This window comes from Rutilus rutilus, assembly GCF_951802725.1.
Source record: "Rutilus rutilus genome assembly, chromosome: 2".
In the NCBI taxonomy this organism is placed as follows: Eukaryota; Metazoa; Chordata; class Actinopteri; order Cypriniformes; family Leuciscidae; genus Rutilus; species Rutilus rutilus.
In genome coordinates, this window is record NC_140210.1 from 55450101 (window position 1) to 55472999 (window position 22899).

General features: G+C 37.4%; 1 protein-coding gene across 1 annotated transcript in view; it reads left to right on the forward strand.

Annotated features, from left to right (window-relative positions):
- LOC311279807 (uncharacterized protein) overlaps positions 1-22566 on the forward strand; it is a 40561-nt gene extending 17995 nt beyond the window's left edge. The window contains exons 9-14 of the mRNA XM_084391545.1: positions 8934-9050; positions 9147-11027; positions 11154-11324; positions 11848-12021; positions 17275-17321; positions 20568-22566. Coding sequence (XP_084247671.1) covers positions 8934-9050; positions 9147-11027; positions 11154-11324; positions 11848-12021; positions 17275-17321; positions 20568-21091 — 2914 coding nt within the window. The 3' untranslated portion in view covers positions 21092-22566. The remainder of the gene's footprint in view (positions 1-8933; positions 9051-9146; positions 11028-11153; positions 11325-11847; positions 12022-17274; positions 17322-20567) is intronic.
- Positions 22567-22899: the final 333 nt, after the last annotated feature.

The window sequence follows — 22899 nt, forward strand, 5'->3', positions numbered from 1 at the left end:
CTAGTGTCTCCGGACAAGATGGCCACCGCCAAGCCAGTGTCTCCGGACAAGATGGCTGCCGCCGAGCCAGTGTCTCCGGACAAGATTGTCGCCGCCAAGCCTGAACCTGAGCCCTCACCAGAAATGGTCGCCGCCATGTCTGTTCCTGAGCCGAACCCCATAGCTGCCCAGAAGAAAATTTGGGGGTGGGGCAGTGGGTCCCTTGATAGGGCCATGGAAGCCGAGCCTAAATGGTTACCTGGCTATGTCAAGGGTTGGGTTTTCTTGTCATTGTCATGTTTCTGTGTCTTGTCATGTGATTCCCTGTTTGTCATGTGATCCTGCCATGTGTGTTGTCATTGGTTAATCGTCTGATTATTGTTCACAGGTGTTCCTTGTCTTGTAATTAGTCTATGTATTTAAGCCCTCATGTTTGCCCTGTGTCCTTGTCGAGTATTGTTTGTTCTATGTCCTGTTTCCTGTTATGCCATGCCATGCTTTTGTTTTATGTTTGATCTTGTTTTTGAATTGTTTTGTTATTTAAGTTGTGTTTGGGTCCTCAACCAGCTTGCCTCCAGTGACTCTTTCATAACATTAATGGTTGTTCCAGATAAAGAGATAAAGAGATAAAAAGATGAAACAGCTAAATTATAAGGCACAATTGCTCTGAGCCTAGAGATAATGTGTAAATGTCAATGCATTCTGGTATGGCGGGTAGAAAATACTCTAGATACAGGACCTGAATGAAACCATGAGAAATCCACAGGGAAGATGATGCAGTGCTGAGATCCAAAGTGATCGACACTAGAAAGCAAGACAGATATTAATCCATGTTAATAAAAACTTACATTTTATTCTTAGACACAAAAATGTGACTCACTGTAGGTGACGACCATCAAAATCCTCTTCCAAACTGTGAATTTCTTATTGGTCACATGATCAGGAAAATTAATTAGAGACCCAAACAGCTTCTCTGGCTTCTGTTTACACTGTCACATTCTACAACATTCCATTCAGAACTGAAATAATACAAGATACAAACTTTTAAGTTAAATGAATATAACATTATGAACTAGGTTCTTGCATGTTCAAAATTCACAACCACAAAATCAGGGTGTCATTAAAAGGTTATGTTTTTCTTGCTATGTGGTTGCTAAGTGGTTGTTAGGGAAAGGGGTGGTTGCTATGAAATGCCTAGGTGGCTGCTTTGTCATTACTAAGGCATTCTGAGTGGTTGTTTTGGCTGTTACTAGGAAGTCGCTAAAGTGTTCTGACTGAAAGACGCATTTGACTTTATTCTCCTTTTAAATCACTAGATGGCAAACAATCCAGCTCAGCACTTTTCTTAATATATATTTTTTTTCTTAATTCATAATTTCTGGATGATGCAAGTGCACGTAGCTGAACCCTGAATAGCAACGCAAAGTTGATTCTGCAATAATTTGATCTAGCTATATATACAGGGATGCTAATTTAACAGTTAACCGTTAATTTGCTGCTTAAAAAATACACTACAAATATTATTGAATTTTTTTGAGAGAGGTAAGTCACGTAGAAGTGGCATTTTATTGCATTAGATATTTATTGCATAATACCGGAAAATAAAGCAAAATTTTATATTGTTGGCCTACTACAAACGTTATAAACACTACAAACATAGCTAAAGGCTAATTTAGTTCAATTCACTCCACAATAAAATCTTTAAATTTAATGAAATTGTATTCAGAATAGAACAAGAATGAAAAAAATATTAGTAACTATAAACAAGCCAAAAACGAAATCATGTAAAGCGAAACTGAAACTGACGTTGGGCTCACATAGCATTACTCTCTCATTCGAATTCAAATGTTTCCAAATTCTCTGTGTATTTGGATGCTTAACTACTATTTATTATAGGCTTGCATCACTTGCATTCCAATATCAATGGAACAAATCATATTTTTTAACACCTCAAAGTGCATTACGCTTGAATTGTGCATTCAATTCAATTGTGCATTACGCTTGTGCTTACACTGAATTGCACAAATTGTACTACTGACTATTTAAACTGAGCAGTGTAATTTTTATATATTAGGTTGACTATTTTATTTTGATAATGAACAGGCTGCGATGTCAAGTTTGCAACGCTGTAATATATTGTGTGTGCATGAGGCGCTGGCGCAATCGAACAGAGAATACAAAAACATGCTCAAAATGTAATTTTAGTCAAAGAAAAGAGTAGGACAGCATTTGAAACTACAAACTGTAAACTGTGTTTACTTTTATTTGTGTACACTCACAATAAAATAGATCATAGTGCTTTTAAAAAAATACAGAAAACAAACAGGATGTGATTTCTGTTGTCTCGGTTTCCTTTCCATCAACTTGTTTGTGGAGCTCCGCGCCTCACACAAATGAACCAAACTCAACAGCACACTGTCACAGTTTTTTCTTTCGTTTTGTTAATAGGTTACTTTTTTTTTTTTAAATGCATAATTTAAGTCAAATAGAAGCATAGGAGGAAGCAGGATCCACATGCAGCACACTTTATTAAATAAACTCAAAACTTGACAAAATCAGACTCAGAGTAGGGAACAGGACTCAGGAACAGACCAACCAACATACAACATCAAGAACTCAACAAAGACTGAACTAGACACAGGACTTACACAGGCAAACAAGCTGAACAAGATAACAAGGGGGATCAGAGACACCTGGGGAGACTAAGGCCCCATTTACACTGCATGGTTCAAGTGACCCAATTCTGATTTTTTTCCTCTCATGTGGCACAGATCGGATATGAACGGTGAACGTGTAAGCAGGAAAAAAACGCATGGATTCCGATTTTCTCAGATCGGATTCAGGCCTCACTCATATGTGGTAATAAATCGGATATGAATCGGATACATGCATTTGCGTGTGCCATGTAAGCAGACAAATCGGATATTCCCCAGTAAATGCGAGTCATACGTCATTAAAAAAAGTGACGTCAACTCAGGTGGACACCACCAACTGAGATCACATGACTTATTATAGGCGCGATGGAGGTTCAACAAGGGCTCTCCTCTTTTTTCTCCACCGTACGAGACCAATGTTTTGCTGACTTTTTTGCTGACTTTTCAAAATATTATGGAAAGCAAAACAATGGATAATTGTATTTGCATCTTCATCCATTGCATTTCATGCTGTTTTACTTCCTTTTCCGGGTCAGAACTTCTACATTTGGTAGTTTCGGCAGTATATAATGTAAATGCAAAAATCGGATACGAGTCACTTTTAAAAGATGATGTAAGCGGGTCGTCAAAAAAATCGGATATAGTCAGCAAATCGGATTTGGGCATCAAGACCTGCAGTGAAAATGCAGCCTAATAGACAATCATACCGGGGAACTGCTAAACATGGCAAGGGACAAGACAGGGGAACACAGACTGGAATCATAACAAATATATTTTGCATATTTGTATTTATTTTATATAGTGAACACAGGTACTGATCAAATAGAAACAGAAAGTCCAAACAAACTGAAATGTGACAGACAATGATTTTATGAAAACAATTTTTTTTTTTTTTTACGTAACTATTTATCTTAAATTATTCTGGCAACACATTTTTTAAGTCTTGGAAACCTGTGCTTTAGTGTATACATCCTGGTTACATATGTACCAGTGGAAAACATTAAACACACACACACACACACACCAAATTTAGCTCATCCCATTACTATTTGTATAATGTATTTTGTGAAGTCAGAGTGTGTCTTTGCAACCACAAAATACACAGCACAGGGAAAACTAAATATAAACCAATAGATATAAAATGTAACATGTCAAGGTAGCAACAACTCAAAACCAAAAATATGAATTGCTCAGAATTGTAGTTAACTATCATCATTTTTCAAAAAAAATTAGTTAACCCTCTGGGGACCAAAAACGCGCCCGCGCGTTTTGCTCGTTTTTTTTTTTAGCAATGAAAAATAAACACAAAATGCTCTGTTAATTTTGATCTTTCATTTTCGTGTAATACATCAATCGATCCTGTTCAGTTTCTATTTTTTTTTCTGTATACTCGCAATAAAAATAAAGTGTTTTGCTTTTTGACAAATAAAGAAAAACTAACATGATGCTATTTCTGCCTTCTCTCTGTCAGTAAACTCCCATTTGAAACGCGTTCGAAAATGATCTATAACTCCGCGAAAATTCAGTCAAACAGGCAAACAGACCCACGGGCATAAAGCTTGAGATCGCAGCTTTTAAATGAAGTAATTTATATAAAAAACAAATATTATCAGCTTCTGTAATCTGTATAAAAAGAGAGCGACTCCAGTCGAGCTCATTACGAGCCATTCAAAAGTAATTCGACCACGCCCCGGAGAGCGCGTGCTATTCAAACGCAAATTCTGAGAACCATTTCAGTCTGTGAAACGCCCCCACATCAGCTGTAAACAAAGAGGCATAATATAGCCTACCTTATGGAGAAAATTTTCCGTGCTGATATGAGGAGCAATATGAGGAGCAGATCCCGCTGAGGAGTGAGGTAGGCTAAGTTATCCTTTCTCAAGTGTTAATGTGGAATAACGTTATGGAATAACGTTGTAGGCTTATGTAAACAAAAAGATGAATCGCGTTTCTGTGAGATGAATGAAGGGTACATATTTGTAAAGACTGTTTAGCCTAAATATGAATCGCGTTTCTGTGAGATGAATGAAGGGTACATATTTGTAAAGACTGTTTAGCCTAAATATGAATCGCGCGTCTGTGTGTGAAAGAATAAACTGCTTTGCTATAGCCTACTGAGATGAGTAAAAATCGACTGAAATATGTTGAAATAAAATGTATTTGTATAAGCAACGTATTAAACTGCAAATTAACATTTATAGGCTATGCCCTAATATTTCATAAAAACAACGTTACAGTCAGGCGAAGTATGAAAGACAATATTTTGTTGACTAGATTTGGGTACAGTTTTTACTGTAGAATATACTGTCACATCAAATAAGCTTTTCTGCTCATATATATAAAATACTATTTTGTCAAAAATAAAGTCATAGACTAAGATGTTCCAATGTTGGCTATATTCAAACAAATGAATAGGCCTACATATGATAAAATGTAGGCCTATAATCTTTTTTTTTTTTTTTACAAAGAAAGAGTACTTTTTTGCAGAAATATTGCTGAAATTGTAATTATTGTTGTAATTGTAACCTTTTTAATAAAATAGCAAAACATATTTACAAGATAGATGTAAGCAAAATCTTAAATGGTCAATATAAGTCTTCTTCAAAATATATATTTTGTCCTTGCATTGTGGCTCAGTCAGTGTCACACCTGAATGAATGGCTAATTATGCAGAGTCATTATGCAGAGTGGGTGGGACTAAGGTGTAAACTACTCCTCCCCCTCGCATATTGGCTTTCCAAGCAAAACCTGTTTTACACCATTTAAATCAATGTATTTTTTTTTGAACGATAAAGCAAGACTATTTTCACATAATTTTGAAGCTAGAACTCGAAGAGAAAACATCCATTAGTCAAAAGTCTTGTGGGCACATATTTTGTATGAGTTTTGTGGTCTTATTTCAGCAACTTTCATTTTTATTTTTTTAAATAACCACGCATAAACATTATTCTCTTAAAAATACAAACATCTACATACATGTTGCTCGCATATTATGGTAGGCCTGTTTGTGCTATATAGAGTGAATTTACACCTTTGCCATTAACATGTTTATAAATAACTGAAAAAAGCACAAATGTCAGAGCATGTCAGAACATCTCAACATCCCAAAAACAGCTTGGTCCCCAGAGGGTTAAGACACCCTCATTAAAGTCAACCCCATGGCAGAGCTCACAAAATTCATCAACATACTTCTCAATAGGGCGTTCACCTTGGCTGAGACGGAAGAGACGGTTTGCTGGGTCCATATTTTGGTCGAGTATTCTGTTATGAAAGATTCACTGGAGGCAAGCTGGTTGAGAGCCTAAACACAACTTAAATTACAAAACAATTCAAAAACAAGATCAAACATAAAACAAAAGCATGGCGTGGCATTAAACTAGAAAACAAGAAACTGGATCTGGGACTAATGGAGCCTTCAAGTGCTATGGTAATTATGGTAAATACCAAAAGCCGACTTGGAAAATGCACATGAACACCCCCTCATGTGGTATTTTCCACTGGGCAGCTCGTAGAATATTTTGATGCACGAGTTGCCGAGATGAGATAACCTTTGACCTTTTCAAAATGCCGGAGAGCAACGCAAGAGTCGTGAATACTGTTAGCGGATAGTTTTTGTAGCCCATACAATGTTGTGTCATTAACAATTGTAATATAATGCGTTAACACTCAATTTTCAACTTCGCCGCAATTTCCTTGGTTCATATTTAATTATTTTGTCATGTTTTATTTTTTTATTTATTATTATGTTTTAATCATCAGAAAGCACCACATTTATGTTTTTTTTTTTTTTTTGTAAAGATAAAAAAGATACTTTACTGACACAGACCTTGCGGGTACTACATTACGACAACAAAAGCACTTGAACACAACACACTGGTAAATACCAGTTCACAAGTGGAAAATATCATCTTTTCCATAGCACGTGAAGGCTCCAATAGAACAAACAATACTCGACAAGGACACAGGGCAAACATGAGGGCTTAAATACATAGACTAATTACAAGACAAGGAACACCTGTGAACAATGATCAGACGATTAACCAATGACAAGACACATGGCTGGATCACATGACAAACAGGGAATCACATGACAAGACACAGAAACATGACAATGACAAGAAAACCCAAACCATGACAGTTCATGTTGCTTCCCCTTCACACAGAATCAATCTGTGATTGGATTTCCCCCTAGAAATAAAAGGGAAAAAAAGAAAAGTTATTCTGTTTTGAGGCTTTAAACCTGTTACACTGGATTTTTAAACGGCTGTAGATTCTGTGGTAAGTTCAGAACTTATTCTTTATGTACACATGTTGTCATATAAAAATGAGCTGCTGTTTGATTTCTTGCTTTTCTTCACATGGGATTTCAAATATGGATCATTATATTTCGACAAAGAAATACTCTGACCATAGTCAAAAACATGGATGACTAAAGTAAAATTACTTTTGATATTTCCTCAGATCATTATATATAATAATATAAAAACAGTTATGAAAAAAAATATGTATTTTTTTTATATTCAAATATTTATAGATCATGACATCAAGTTAAACTTTAAGTTGAACTTTAGCTTAAGCTTTCTTAATGTTTAGAAAAATAGTTCTAAATGGTACAGATTACAGTTCTTTGTAACAATAGCAGAACAATTGGTGTTAAATAGAGCCCTTTATAAGGTTACGTAAAGAACCATGATTTTTAATGTCTGTGTAGTACTTTAAACGATCCCATAATAAAATAATGAATATGTTTTTTAATGTCTCAGTCTGCCTGGATTTATAACATGTAGTGACAGTGTCAGTTCCTCTCTACAAATCATGTGATTTTAGCATTTTGTTGTGTCGGTTCCTCTTTGCAAATGTGGTTTGTGCATGTGATTGTCTGTATAAGCAGAAATAAACAGTTGAGGTCAAAGTCACAATGTCCTCCATTTAAAGGTGCTGTTTTACTCTAATAAAGCATAAAAATACCATAATATGTTTGCATATATTGAGGAAACACAAGTTTACATACTCGTTTCTCTGAAAAACACTTCTACAGCCAGATATTTTACTAATTATTTTACAAGTTCCGTGTTGTCAGTCGGGTTTTGTTTTGGTCTGTGTGACTCCGCCCACTGCCAGTTCACCCAATAGTATTTTGACACCCTGGGATGCCAGTTGGCAGGAAACACAGCGTATCGCAGCCTTGGATACGAGCAAACAAACTGGGTCAAAAATGGCAGATTCCATGCAACCTAAAAAGCCTTGATATCCATCTAAAATCTCTATGAACGAGAGCATATTAAAGCGCGGATAAATCAACTCATTAACTTACAGTCTGTTAGTCTTTTCAGCTTTCATTGTCAATTGCGCTCTTGCGTGTCCTCAAACTGGCAACCCGCGTGCGAGTTGAGTCTGAGGAGGAGGGGACGGGGGAAACAACGATCTCCAATAGTTTTAATTTGGACTGCAGTACCTATTTTGTCATTCTTACAGACAGCACCTTTAAGTAAAAGCAATTGTTTATGAAGGCCACAAAACAAGTTGGGATGAATAAGTAACCCTGATCCTTCACATAACCATTTCAGCAAGTTTTTCAAGAGGGTATGGTCTCTAAATAGAATATACTACAATTACTTTACATTATGTGTAAGGCAAATAGACTGGTATGTCTTATACGATTAAGAGTTTAATGTATCTGTACTGCAGTGTCCAAAAATACTATAAATGAAATAATTGTAACATCAGTACAGCGTCATTGTATTATTTTTTTATTTTATTTTTTGCTCCGGTTCCAATAAAAGATTTGAAATCAATCACTCCACTTTTTGAGAAAAGGAAGTGGGAGGACGGTGCCTTTAAAATGAGTTCTCTATCTACTGGATCCAGCTCCGTGTCTATGAAGCGTGATCAATCCATGATGAATGATCCCTCTAAATTAATAGATGGAACACTGTCCTCTGACCTGAGGTAAGACTAATTTTGCATTTAGTAGACATTTGTATTCAAAGTGACTTTCCAGTAGCCTGCTGACAGTGAATGAGTGACAGCTAATGTTACATTACAGAGAAGCAAAGAGTCACTGTCTTACCAAAAAATGTCCTTTGGCATTTTCAAGAAGTTATTTTTGATATGTTGTTATATTTTGGTATTCTTTTTATTTACTCAAGAGGAAACATAGTACATTGAAGAGAGTTCACCCAATATAAAAAAATTCAGTTCATTATTTACTCAGTGTCAAAAAATGAATCAATGTAAATTTTATATGCATGCACAGTATAGCTAATACTCTAAAATGCAGTTTTGCTTGTCTTTTTTCAGTATAATCAGGAAACGGAAATCAGAGTCTCCAGAACCCAGCGGCGCATCTGTGAAGAGTAACAGATCCATGGAGCCACCTTATAAATTCAGTAAAGGAACAGAGACCTCTGACCTTTCGTTAGTATTTGTAGTTGCTAATTTACTGGTAACAGATATATTTCTTAAGCTCTCCAACAGTCATTGTAATTTTGCTATTTTGCTTTTTAATCTCAGCATGGAAGAGAAACAAGAGCTGATCAGATCTGTGTCGTTCTCTACATCCCACTATCGGACCCACATCAGGCGGAACAAATCTGAAGCAATCCTGCAGACACACACACTGGAGACTGGAGACCTGCAGAGAGTCAAAGACCAGCACAAAACCAGCATGAAGAACAAGTATGAGAGAATATTTGAGGGACATAAACTCCAAGAGAATCAAACCCTGATAAACAGTATCTACACACATCTCTACATCATAGAGGGAGAGAGAGAAGGAGTGAATGAAGAACATGAGGTTTTACAAATGGAGAAAACGCCCAGAACACAACACTCACAAGATACTCTGATCTACTGCAATGACATCTTTAAACCCTTGCCTAAATCAGGATATGAGGATAAAGACAAAATCAAGACTGTTCTTACTAAAGGCATCGCTGGAATCGGAAAAACCGTCTCTGTGCAGAAGTTCATTCTGGACTGGGCCGAGGGAAAAGCCAATCAGGATGTAGATTTCATGTTTGTGCTTCCATTTCGAGAGCTGAACTTGATCCGAGATCATCAGTACAGTCTTCACAAACTTCTGCTGGACTTTCATCCTGAACTTCAAGATCTAGACTCAAAGATATATGAGTGTAATGTTGTGTTCATCTTGGATGGTCTGGATGAAAGCAGAATCGCACTGATGTTTTTAGAGGCTCAGGAAGTTTCTGATGTGACCGAGACTTCATCAGTGGGTGTGTTGATGTCAAACCTCATGAAAGGAGATCTGCTTCCCTCTGCTCTCATCTGGATCACCTCCAGACCAGCAGCAGCCAATCAGATCCCCTCCAAATACATCAACCGTCTGACAGAAATTCAGGGATTCAATGAGCCTCAGAAGGAGGAATATTTCAGGAAGAGAATCAGAGATGAGCATCAAGCCAACAGAATCATCTCACACATCAGAAGAGCAAGAAGCCTCCACATCATGTGCCACATACCCGTATTCTGCTGGATCTCGTCCACTGTGCTTCAGAAGCTCCTGGAAGAAGATCTGAGTGCAGAAATCCCTCAGACACTGACTGAAATGTACATCCACTTCCTGCTGATTCAGATCAACATGAGGGATCAGAAGTATAAAGAGAAAGATCCAGAGAAACTCCTGCAGTCCAACAGAGAAGTGATTGTGAAACTTGCTGAAGTGGCTTTCAAACAGCTGATGAAGGGCAATGTGATGTTCTATGAGGAGGACCTGAGAGAGAGCGGCATTGACGTCACTGACGCCTCAGTGTATTCTGGGATTTGCACTGAAATCTTTAAGGAGGAATCTGTGATTCATCAGAGGAAAGTATACTGCTTCATTCATCTGAGTGTTCAGGAGTTTCTCGCTGCTTTCTATGTGTATTACTACCACATAAGCAGCAATACAGAAGTGTGTTTAGATTCACTGCATGATTTACAGAAAAGAGCAGTAGAAAAAGCCCTTGAAAGTGAGAATGGACACCTGGATTTGTTCCTGCGGTTCCTGCTTGGAGTCTCACTAGAGTCCAATCAGAGGCTCTTACAGGATCTACTGACACACACAGAGAACAGCTCAGAGAGCATCAGGAGAACCACACAGTACATTAAAGAGAAGATCCAATATGGACATGGACTCTCCACTGAAAGATCCATCAATCTGTTCCTCTGTCTGCTGGAAGTGAAAGATCAGACTCTGTCCAGAGAGATTCAGGAGTTTGTGAAATCAGACAAACACTCAAAAGAGAAACTCTCTCCTGCTCAGTGCTCAACAATCGCCTACATGCTTCAGATGTCAGAGGAGGTGCTGGATAAGCTGGACCTCAAGACATACAACACTTCAGATGAGGGTAGAAGAAGACTGATACCAGCTGTGATCAACTGCACAAAAGCCATGTGAGTTGAGGCACATTGGTATCTAGTTACCATATCAAAACTAGTATGCTGTTTTAATATTTTAGTTCAGTGCTTTGATGAGATCATGTGGTACAAACATTTAAAGTAATTAATTATGTCCCACAGGCTTGCAGGCTGTTATCTCACTCAGCATTGTGAAACCGTGTTACCGGCTCTTCAGTCATCAAGCTGTGTCATTAGAGAGCTGGATGTGAGTAAAAATGACTTGCAGAATTCAGGGGTGAAGCTGCTCTCTGATGGACTGAAGTTTCCAACGTGTAAGCTGGAGATACTGAGGTATTACTAGGAGACTTACTGAGTGATCTAAGTCTGTTTTTTATTAGAAGTTATATCCTGGATATTTCCTCTTTTGTCTGTAGTTGATCTGCTGTTGATGTGTGTCTGTAGATGATCAATCTGTTGATGTGTGTCTGTAGATGATCAATCTGTTGATGTGTGTCTGTAGATGTTGATGTGTGTCTGTAGATGATCAGTCTGTTAATGTGTTTCTGTAGGTGATCTGTCTGTTGATGTGTGTAGATGATCAATCTGTTGATATGTGTCTGTAGGTGATCAGTCTGTTAGTGTGTATCTGTAGGTGATCTGTCTGTTGATGTGTGTAGATGATCAATCTGTTCATGTGTGTCTGTAGATGATCAGTTTGTTGATGTGTATCTTTAGGTGATCTGTCTGTTGATGTGTGTCTGTAGATGATCTGTCTGTTGATGTGTCTGTAGGCGATCTGTCTGTTGATGTGTATCTTTAGATGATCAATCTGTTGATGTTTGTCTGTAGATGATCTGACTGTGTGTGTCTGTAGGATGTCAGGCTGTATGGTGACCGAGGAAGGCTGTGGTTATGTGTCTTCAGCTCTGAGTTCAAACCCCTCACACCTGAGAGAGCTGGATCTGAGCTACAATCATCCAGGAGATTTAGGAGTCACGCTACTCAATGACAAACTGAAGGATCCAAACTGCTCTCTGGAGATATTGAAGTAAGTGGGGCAGTAAGAGAGTTATTTGATTTTTCATTAGATTGTTAATACTTTTAAGCTCAGTTGATTAAAAAAATAAATAAATAACTTGTGCACCATGCTTACCAGCCATGACATTGTTTACAATACAGTACAACCTATTGTACCTTATCACTTAAACTGTGTGTGTCTGTGGTACGGTGCAAAAGACTTAGGCACTGTTTAAACTGCAAAAGACCAGAATGAAAACAATCATACTTCTTTAATGGATTTAGCTTTAGTCTCAATTACTGATCTAACACTTCACTAGTTTATAGTACTGTATATGCTTTAGAGCAGAGGTTCTCAACTTAAAGAGATAACCAAATTGCAGGTAAAAAAGAAAAGGTTTATGTGCAACAGGCAAAACTCAGCAAAATCCGGCCCAAGAGGGTCAGAACAAAAAATAAATACATTTTGCCAGGAAAAATAAGATGCTGAGTAGCAGGAAGTAATTCACGCAGACAAAAAAACCTAGAATGGGCAGCCTGGTATTGATGTCGGGGCAGGCAAGGGCAAGAAAAAGGAACAAGGCAGGGCAACAAATCCAGGTCAGGAGAAGAGAACCTCAGGATCCCAGGCAGGTCAGATCAGACATTCTAACTAGGCAGGGGTAGACAAAAAAGAAATGCAGGATTGACAGAAAATCCTGGAGCCAAAAAAAAAAATATATAAAAAAAAAATTATTCACATATTATGAATTTTACATACATACATATGCATATATACATATTACATATATTATTTTCAGACATGTGCAGACCTACTATGTACTGATGCAATTTTGCCATTAAAGAACACTTACAAGCGTTATTTGGCAAAATTCCATCAGTAGGCATTATTTTTGTCAATTTAGTGATCAAAATGGACAAATATGTTATTAGATTAGAAAAATTAAACGAGGAACATACCAATGAAGGGACACATGCAAACAAGTAGAGTTGTAGCATCAGCAGTGAAGGTAGGGGAGTATTGGAAGAATGGAAGAATCAGTTTGCTGTCAATGAGAAGGAAGGGCAGGCTTTCTGTTTGCTCCGGAGTAAAGTAACTGAAATCAATGCGAGGTAGCTTAAAAGTGTCCCAGGCTGTGACATTTGCAACATTAAAAATGATGTGGCTCCTTGCCAAACATTGCAGACTATTCAATGATGGGGAACTATTTAAAAACTGTTTTCTGGAATCACAATGTCTTTTTGATCATATGAGCAACAAGAGCTAGACAATCTGCAGGATAAAAATATTACAGCTCAGTAAAGACACAGTTACGTGTTGAATTTCAGAAATGTATGAGCACTTGACAGAAGATCTAAAAACTAAGCTAGCCACTGCTTCAGGACTCCTCTGGCTGCAGATGAATTGACAGACATCAGATATGTTGCTCAGCTTTGCATTTGGTTGAGATGTGTGAATTCAGGAACTTTTGAGATTACGGAAGTTTTATTGGCATTGAATCTGCAACAAGAACGAACAAGGGGCAAGGGCATTCATAGAGCACTCAGTGAAGCATGCAAAGATATGAACATACCGGCATCCTCAGTTGCCTCCATCACTACTGATGGTGCCCCCTCAATGACGGGAAAACACAAGGGTCTTGTTGCTGAAATGCAAAAAACACTGCCCTTACTTGTTGGCATTTCACAGTATTGTGCACCAGCAAACTCTATGCAGTAAGTTAATTGATGGATACCTCATGAAGGTTATAGACACTGTGGTCAAGGTGGTCAACTTCATTTGAGCATACCCTCTAATGTATTGCCATTTTTGTGTGTAGTTGGATGAATTGGATGGTGCCTTTAGACACCTTCTGCACAGTGGAAAGTCTTAAATTGTTTTCTGACTGTACTCCTTGTGATAGTTTACTTTCTTGATGACATTGGTGAAGAAGAGAGATTTCCAGTCTTGAGAGATAAGGAGTGGAAAACAAATCTAGCTTTTCTATCACGGATACATCACAGTTCACCGAAGCAAGCTGAACTTGCAACTGCGAGGATGTTTCAAAATGAAGCTATAGTACACTACACAACTCAAAGATGGCGATTTAACTAATTTTCCACTTCTGAATGACGCGAATCAAGCATAGCGTCAGTTCTGGCAGGTCACGTTAGTCAAGCTCGCATCAGCTGACTCTCAGCTGATCCACGTCTACCTATAGGAATACGACGCCTATCACCGTATACATATATAAGCTCCTTCAGTATTACCAGCAGCTATTGTGTTTCTCAGGAGCTAATTACCCTCCTCCATCCCCAGCTCTTCCTCTCGTCAGTCAGGATTTGGCATTCTGATTCCCTTGAATCAGAAAAAAAAACTTGAATTATGTGTGTACTTTTAAATCTTGAATTAATGATTTCTGCAATACATTCATGTTGGTTCTGTTCTGTTTACCCTAAGGGGGGTTATTGCTGCTCTTAGCCATGCTAGGCTGCATGGATGCGCAGGGAGTTCTTGCCAAGAACAGAACCATACCGCCAATCCAAACTGTATGCTAATTGTCAGTCATATTTTATGATAGTGGTCCTGACAGAAGTGAGGGTTTACTTGACACACAACAGAGAGAAAGATTTTTTTATTACAACCATCAATCAAATGCAAGAAAAAATAATCTCTCGTCAGATTTTGTAAAACTAAAATTTGCTGGACATTTCATCAGAAAGCCATTCACTTTCCCTGTGGAACAAATCAAGGACTTGGCTGCAACTTTCTTTTGCTAATACCTTAACATTAAATTGGGTTGGTTTGCAGTGGTGACATAATGTTTAAATGATATGCTGCCCATGACGTAGAGCCCTGCATTTCAGCCCGAGCCCGACAGGCCCCAACTTTTTTACGCCCCTAGGGCCGGGCTTCGGGCCAATTTTCACGTCATAGTTCACATGCGGGCCGGGCCTCGGGCCTTTTTTGGGTTATCCTTCTTTTTATATTTTTAGACATTAATTAAAAAAATATGAGAAGTTGACGTCGACGATAGAAGAACAAACATAGAAAGACATTTAATAACCTCATAACTTTCATAATCTTATAATTACACTGACATATGATTGACATGACAGTCTCACGCACGCAAGCACGCGCACACACAGGTTTCCCGTCAGCGCAACCAACGATTCACCTCACTTGCAAATAATGCAGAATATTAAGAGAAAAATCGCAGAGTGATAGAAGAGAGGACTGGGTTAAAATCTCCCACTGTGGATGCTATTCTTTTTCTCCACGATGCTCTGTAAGAGACTGTTCTAACTTTTCGTTTGATTGGACTTTATTTTCGTTTAACTGTTGGAAACTAGGCTACTGATGTTTTTCGTTTTTCGTTTGATTGGACTTTATTTTCGTTTAACTGTTGGAAACTACTGGAAAAAAGAATGGCCATGTTCTGTGGTGCATTTTTGAGGTAAGATAACCTGCAAGTTTGTTTTTGATTTTTTTAATTTAATTTGCTCTATTGCTCATTTCGTTTGCGAGCGCTGTTGCGAGCAGCCTGAGCCTGCCTCAGTATTTCAAAAAAAATGTACTCACTGTGGTTTAATAAATAAACATTAAACTAACTGTCTGTGATATGCTTGAAGTGTTTTATATCTATGGATTTTATTGTAGCCAAGTAAAGTATTAGCGTTGATTTGAGAGGCTAAATTGATCAAACATGTTTTACTCGCTGTTGGCTCGGCTGCTTGGTCGTAATTTTTAGTGCAATTTTCCACTGGACAAAATTGCGATTGTTAACTCATGATTTCTGTTCTGTCTGTGCGCACCAATCTTGCACTTCTATCTACTCCTCAACCAGACCACCTAGAGACTTCGGGTTTTCGGCATTATGTTAAGGAAGGTCTAATCTCGGGAACGCACAAAAAAAATCCAGGAAAAGATTTACTATCTCTTAGTGTTGTGATCCCATGACGTCAGAAAATTGGCTAAAACACTCACTGAGTTTTTATTATTATTTTTTTTTTTTTAAATGCTCCAAACATTTGTCTAAATTAACTTAATAAAGAAATGAAAAGAAAAGAAACATAACTAACAAAACGGACATATTTTAATGGCTGCAAATAGGGCAGGCTGCCGCTGTAAAAAAAAAAAAAAAAAAAACGGGCTCGGGTCGGACTCGGGCTGATAATTCTGATGAGCTGTCGGACACGGGTCGGGCTAGGGCCTGAGCGTCTCGGGCCAGGGCCGGGCTCGGGCCTAGATTTGAGGCCCGTGCAGGGCTCTACCGTGACGTGCACTTGGACTGTAGTGTGGCCCAGTGGGAAAACCACTGCTTTAGAGTGTCAGTTTGTGTGTGTCATGAATCATACTGTATGTGTGTCTGTATGTGAGATGAGGGTCATCTAATGGATCTTTTGTGAAGAAATTGCTTTCATTTTTATTTATTTTTTGTTGCTCCCACTATTTTATCTGCCTTTATTGACTTGATACAGCAGAATCCACAAAGCTCATTAAGAAACAAGAAAAACCATTGAAACATTTTCTGTGATATCAAAGTGTGAAACTGTTCATTTAACATCAAGCTAAATTTAAGTGAAAAAAAAAAAAGACAATTAAACAAACTGTTTTTGTTTTTTATCCTACTAGTATTTGAGAGAGAGATTAGTGTAATGCTGCGTTCTCACCGAACGTGAATTGAGCGTCTGGAGCGAGTGATTTCCATGTTAAGTCACTGTTACGACGACATCAGCCATCTTGCAAATAGAAAACCGCCTAGCACTTGAAGAATTTCACCTCGAGAAGAATTTCACCTCGAATGAGCGTCTATTTTGCTTCAAACGCTCGCATTATAATTTGACGCGCGAGTGGATTCAAAATGTTCAAGCGTCCAACTAGATGCGATAGAAGCGAATTTGACGCTCAATTCGCATTCGGTGTAAACGCAGCAAAAGGAGGGTTAAATTGTATCATAATTTGCAGTAACACTTTTGAACCTGTATAGTGCACTGTGAGCCATTCACCATGTAGGAAGTACATTCACCATGTAAATGTGTTGAGAAGTAAATCTGTTTAAAAGCTGAGGTGAAGAATGATGTCATTAACATTTTTGATCCATACTGGTGGTAGAGACCAGGAACATTTTGTATGCATATATCTTCTAAGTTTGAAATTTGTATTTTTTTATGGGAACAAAAGCTTAAAGATAGTCTTAATGCTAACATTTATTCTAAAAGCCAAAAAATAGTTGCCACTATCTATTTTACACAATTAGCATTTCTAAAACGATGTGTTTTTTTTTTTTTTTTTTCTGTTCAGTTTAGATCATGGAGGACATTTCAGGATCACACCAGGACTGAGAAAATGTAAGTCATCATGTACACACACACACACACACACACACACACACACACACACACAGCTAGACATTTTTTGTTCTAAAAATGTTCTGAGAACATTATCATGCAGTGTTCTAATAATGTTTTCAGCGGGTAGTTTTATTTTAGTTCCCAGAATGTTCTACTAAAAGTTAGGATAACATTCTCTAAAAACATTCTAAAAATGTTTAATGATTACATTGTTAGAACATTATTCCCTAATGTTCTTTTAACATTTTCAGCGAGTAGTTGTATTTTTGTACCCCGAATGTTCTCTTAAAAGATTCCCAACAATGTGCTTTTCCATTCTTCACGTTTTCCTTGGCTGCATTTATAATTTGAAGTCGATGCACTCTTTTAGAGCTCCTGGGATTCAACCTTATTTTCTTCATGCATGAATAGCCTATGTAAATTGTAGCTTATATTCAATTTAATCAATTATCATATTTTGATATTTAAATTATAACGCTGAAAACAGTCTCGTGACTCGTGATTTGATTACATCTTTAATTAGTGATAGAAGTTACTAAGTAGCATGAAGTTATTATCTTAACATTAACATTAAAACACTAACATTTTTAACAAACTTAATTTTACAATTAATTCAAATATTTTTACTATAGTGTATTTGCATTTATATTTTAGTTTAATTATTCTTTTGTCTGAGTTGCAAGGTGTCAGGTCTGATGATAAAAGAAAACGCATGTGCGACTGGATTTTGCAAGTGTTGTCATGGAAATGGCAGGTGAGGGATGAAATAGGGACGTTCGCAAACTGGCCCGGACAAATGTCCTCAGAACGTCCGTCAGCGAACGTTACAAAGTGAACCAAATGCGGACGTCATCGGAATGTCCATCAGCGAACGTTACAAAGCGGGCCAAATGCGGACCTAAGGGGACGTTCGAAAAGTCCGGGGGACATCCCTTGTTAGCTGGGAACACATAACATTAGCCTAATACATTGAAAAATGTACTAATATCGATATTGCTCTAATCGCATTTAGACTCTCAATTTAACACAATATATTTTGATGTAGCAGAATTTTATTTTGTTTTATTTTTGTCCATTTGTTGTCCATTTACATACCGCAACTCGCTCAAAATAAAAATGTAGCAGTCCGATGTAAAATAATCCATGTTTTAAACAATGTAAAAGCCACAGAACTGAAGCCGGCTAGTACTGAAGATCCCAAGCAGCAGCACGCACGCACGCACACACACACACATACACTCCAACAGACGATATTCAAACTTGACCTGTAAAGGCGCAATTACAGGAAAAGATGACATGTTTTAAAAGAAAGAATATGAAAAAATATACACGTGCTATTTATTTATTTGTATTTGTAGGCTGGCTGTTATATTTAATCAATTGGTTAAATGGTGTTTTCATTGCAGTGCATGATTAAAACTTAAACTTACAATAAATGATATACCATATATAACAACATATATTTACACAGCAGTTTAACAGAGCAAACAGATTATATATTAAACAGAGCAAACATTGCATATGTATTCATATAAAATTATGTATATATGAAAAACTAATGGACTAGTCTCATGGTGACATTAGAGTTATATTCATGTGACCCATAATGACCCTTTTACACTTTAACAAATTATTGACCTTTCCTTTAGAAACACTCTTATGCCTAACAATGTCTTGCTTTTCACCCTGTGTGGTACTGTTACACAACCTGTTGGTTTAGGGTTAATCCTCTGTCCAACGCAACACTTTGCTAACATTGGCATAATTCTATACAAGTTACAACATATACCCCGGGTTGCACAGGCAAGGCTTAAGCCTGTAGTCCCAGACTAAAATGTATGTTTGAGCTGTTTTATCTGAAAGCAACTTGCACTGGCATATCTTAAATATGTCAGTGCCATTGTTTTGTCTCAAGATGCACAGCAGTAATGTTTCTTTTTTTCTTTTTTCTAAGGCATATTTTTAAAAGCTAATTAAATGCACTAAGGCATAATCCTGTCTTAATATAAACCATGTATGTGAAACCCTAACTCTAAACCTAACCCTTGTCTACAGACCTTTATTTAACAGCATGGATACTCCAAGGTGTTGACTGCAGTGGTTAGGCCTCAAGCGTTGATACAGGACAAATAACTTTTCACTGTCACAGTCTGTAATGTATTTTAGCAAAGAGTGTTTGTATGGATTGTCCCTAAGCTAGAGCCATTAGTGCATTCAAGTCATGTCAAAAAGATCGTATTTACAAGTTGAACGCACATGAACGCCACCACAATGATGAGAATATGAGTAGGAAGCTCAGGATTTTCTTTAAGCCCCAATCTTGAAGAGTTAGGAGTGTGTCAGTGAGAAACATTGTGGAATACCACAATACTTAGGTATTCAGCAGTGACATTGTCAGGCTTTTTTACAATGAAGTAACCTAATGCCTGCACAAAATATGATAGCATTATAATATAACAATATAATATGTAATGATAAAGTTTACAGTGGCTTCATAAATTAATTTAAAACATTAAAAAAAGATAATTTTACAGCCTGCTACCTCAACAACATCCCTAAAAAAATCCTCAAAATGTTTCATGCAAAATGTTCTACTTTTGTTAAAAAGTCAGTTGACAGGAATGAAAACATTTATCTCAGGACTTAATAATATCCTGAACACATTTTACGAACATTGATTTGATAATGTTCCTCCTCTATTATTATGAAACATTGTGCCAATGTTTTATAAAAGATCATTCTACAAACTTTTACCTAAACAACATCCTAAATACATCCTCAAAATGTTACAGATAAAATGTTCTAGTTTTGTTAACACGTCACATTACAAGAACGTTTTATAAAAAACACTCATCATCTCAGGCCTCAATAATATCCTCAAAACATTTTACGAACGTTGATCTGATAATGTTCCTCCTCTGTTATTATGGAACATTGTGCCAATGTTTTACTGAGAACATTATATAATCTGTTATCTCAACAACATCCTCAAAACATCCTCAAAATGTTACAGTTAAAACGTTATATTTTAGTTTACATTTAACCTTATAGAAACATTATTTGAAATGAGAAAACATCCGTAAAACATTCTTTGAACATTACATTCAAATGTTTTCTTTAAAACATTAACCAAACTTGTAGGAAATGTTAGCCAAAGTTCTGAGAACGTTCCCTGCTAGCTGGGCACACCTGTGAATATATTTACAGTGTCATAGATGTGCTGATCTCTCTTCTTGTCTTCAGATGCCTGCGATCTCACACTGGATCCAAACACAGCAAACACTCATCACATTCTGTCTGAGGACAAGAGAAAGGTGAAACACACCAAAGAGCAGCAGCCGTATCCTGATCATCCAGAGAGATTTGAGCTCCATGACCAGGTTCTGTGTGGAGAGAGTCTGACTGGACGCTGTTACTGGGATGTTAAATGGAGTGGCTCAGGTCATGTAGCAGTGGCATATAAAGGAATCAACAGGAAAGAAGGGAGTGATTGTCGGTTTGGACTCAATGACAAGTCCTGGAGTCTCTTCTGTAGTAATAAGGTTTACTCTTTTTGGCACAATAATAAAAGCACTGATGTACATGGCCCGTCAGCCCGCTCTAATAGAGTAGGAGTGTATCTGGACGTGTCGGCCGGCACTCTGTCCTTCTACAGCGTCTCTGACACACACACACTCACACACTTACACACATTCAACGCCACATTCACTGAACCCCTCTATGCTGGATTTGTAGTTTATCCAGATTCGTTTGTGTCTCTGTGTTAAGAACCATATGGAAGCCTGTTTTCCATGCACAGTAAATTCCCTGGTGTTAAATTAACGGTGTTCATATGGGATCTACCAGCAGGGTGTTAAAAGTAACACCGAAGCAGTGTTAATGTTAATGAGATAATTAAGTGATTAATTGAGTGATGATTGACCAACAAGCAGAATCACTGAAGGTGAAAAATCTAAATGTTTAGTTGGGCTCTTGACCCTTGAAACTAATAACATTAGATTTAGTTTGGCTGCTGTAATTGAGTTATAACTACCAGATAAACAAAGAGAAAAAGTGATCTGATGGTGTTGGTTAGTTTTTGTAATAATTATCATTTGACCTGAGTCACTGAACTCATTCAGAGCCTTATTTCTGACTTAAATTTATATTGTTGATTACAGTGTTGATTCAACAGCATAAGATCCAGAATTTTCAATATATTCCAATGGATTTTTAAAAAAGTTCTGATAAAAAAAATAATACAAAAAACTGCCTTTTAGGCACACACAGACATCAAGAATCAGTGTATGAATCTCAACAATGGTGACAAACAGGAAATTCAATTAGGAAAATTCAGATCATAATTTATGCATACCACAATGCATGATGGGAGCCATTAATGAGTTGTGATTGGTGGCACCCAGAATGCACAGCAACATGCTTTATTATTGTCACCATTGTTGAGAATCACAGGCTGATTTTTGATGTCTGTGTGTCTAAAGGACAGAAGACTTTAGCTTTTTTTTGTTAAAGTTTTCTTTCAGAACAACTTGTAATCCTTTAGATTACATTACAAAAGGTCTTGTGGCTCAGATAAGGTCCAGTTCTGATTTATTTCATTTGCTTTTGGCTATCCAGGTTCAGAAAGTAAAAGTCCTCCTCAGTATGTTGTTCCAATCACCTGGATTTGCTAATTCAGCAGGAGAGAGAACTAATTAGTGAAATCAGCTGACTGAGTTCATGGGTGGAATAAACATATGGCAGGACTTCTACTTTCTGACCCCTGGACTAGCCCTGACCCCTCGGTGAGGTTTGGGAGAATGCTATTTTTAATTGCCAAACCGACACCATGCAGTTGTTGTCCTACCCTCTCCAGTAAATGTATAACCCTCACCTTCCTCCTTTAATGATCCTTCACCCAGAAATCTGGTCTCACTTAGTGCAGCTTTATCTATGTTATAACGCTTAAGCTCAGCAGTGACCAATGCTGTCCTTTGACTAGGCTGATTAGTGCCATAGTTTGATTCCAGGAGAGCTCTAATGTTTCATGTTGCTATACGTAACGAAATATATTTCTTTTGCATTCTGTGAACACTGAAACAGAATGGGCCGATAGGTGCGGCATCCTTTCCAGGCCGTCTGGAGCAAGGTCACACACACACACACACACACACACACACACACACACACACACACACACACACACACACACACACACACACACACACACACACACACACACACACACACACACACACACAAAGCTGATTAAAAAAACATTGAGCAGATCTGATAAATCAAATTATTTTGCCATAAAAATAAACTTTTGCCATATTTTACCCCAGAAAAAGGGAAAAAAACATTCTGAATGATGATAACTTATCAATTTCTGAAAGCTCAAATGATATTATGATTATCTGTATATAAATGTATGTAATGATTAGACTGTACAGTGTGAGGTATTGAGGACATCAGAGCACATGCTGATCAAGTATAAATTTAATGCATGAGGGAAAAAACTTAGACAAACTTTTAATGTTAGCTTGAAAAATAAAATCATGATTGGAAATGTAATGATTAGTTTGATGAGTGTGGT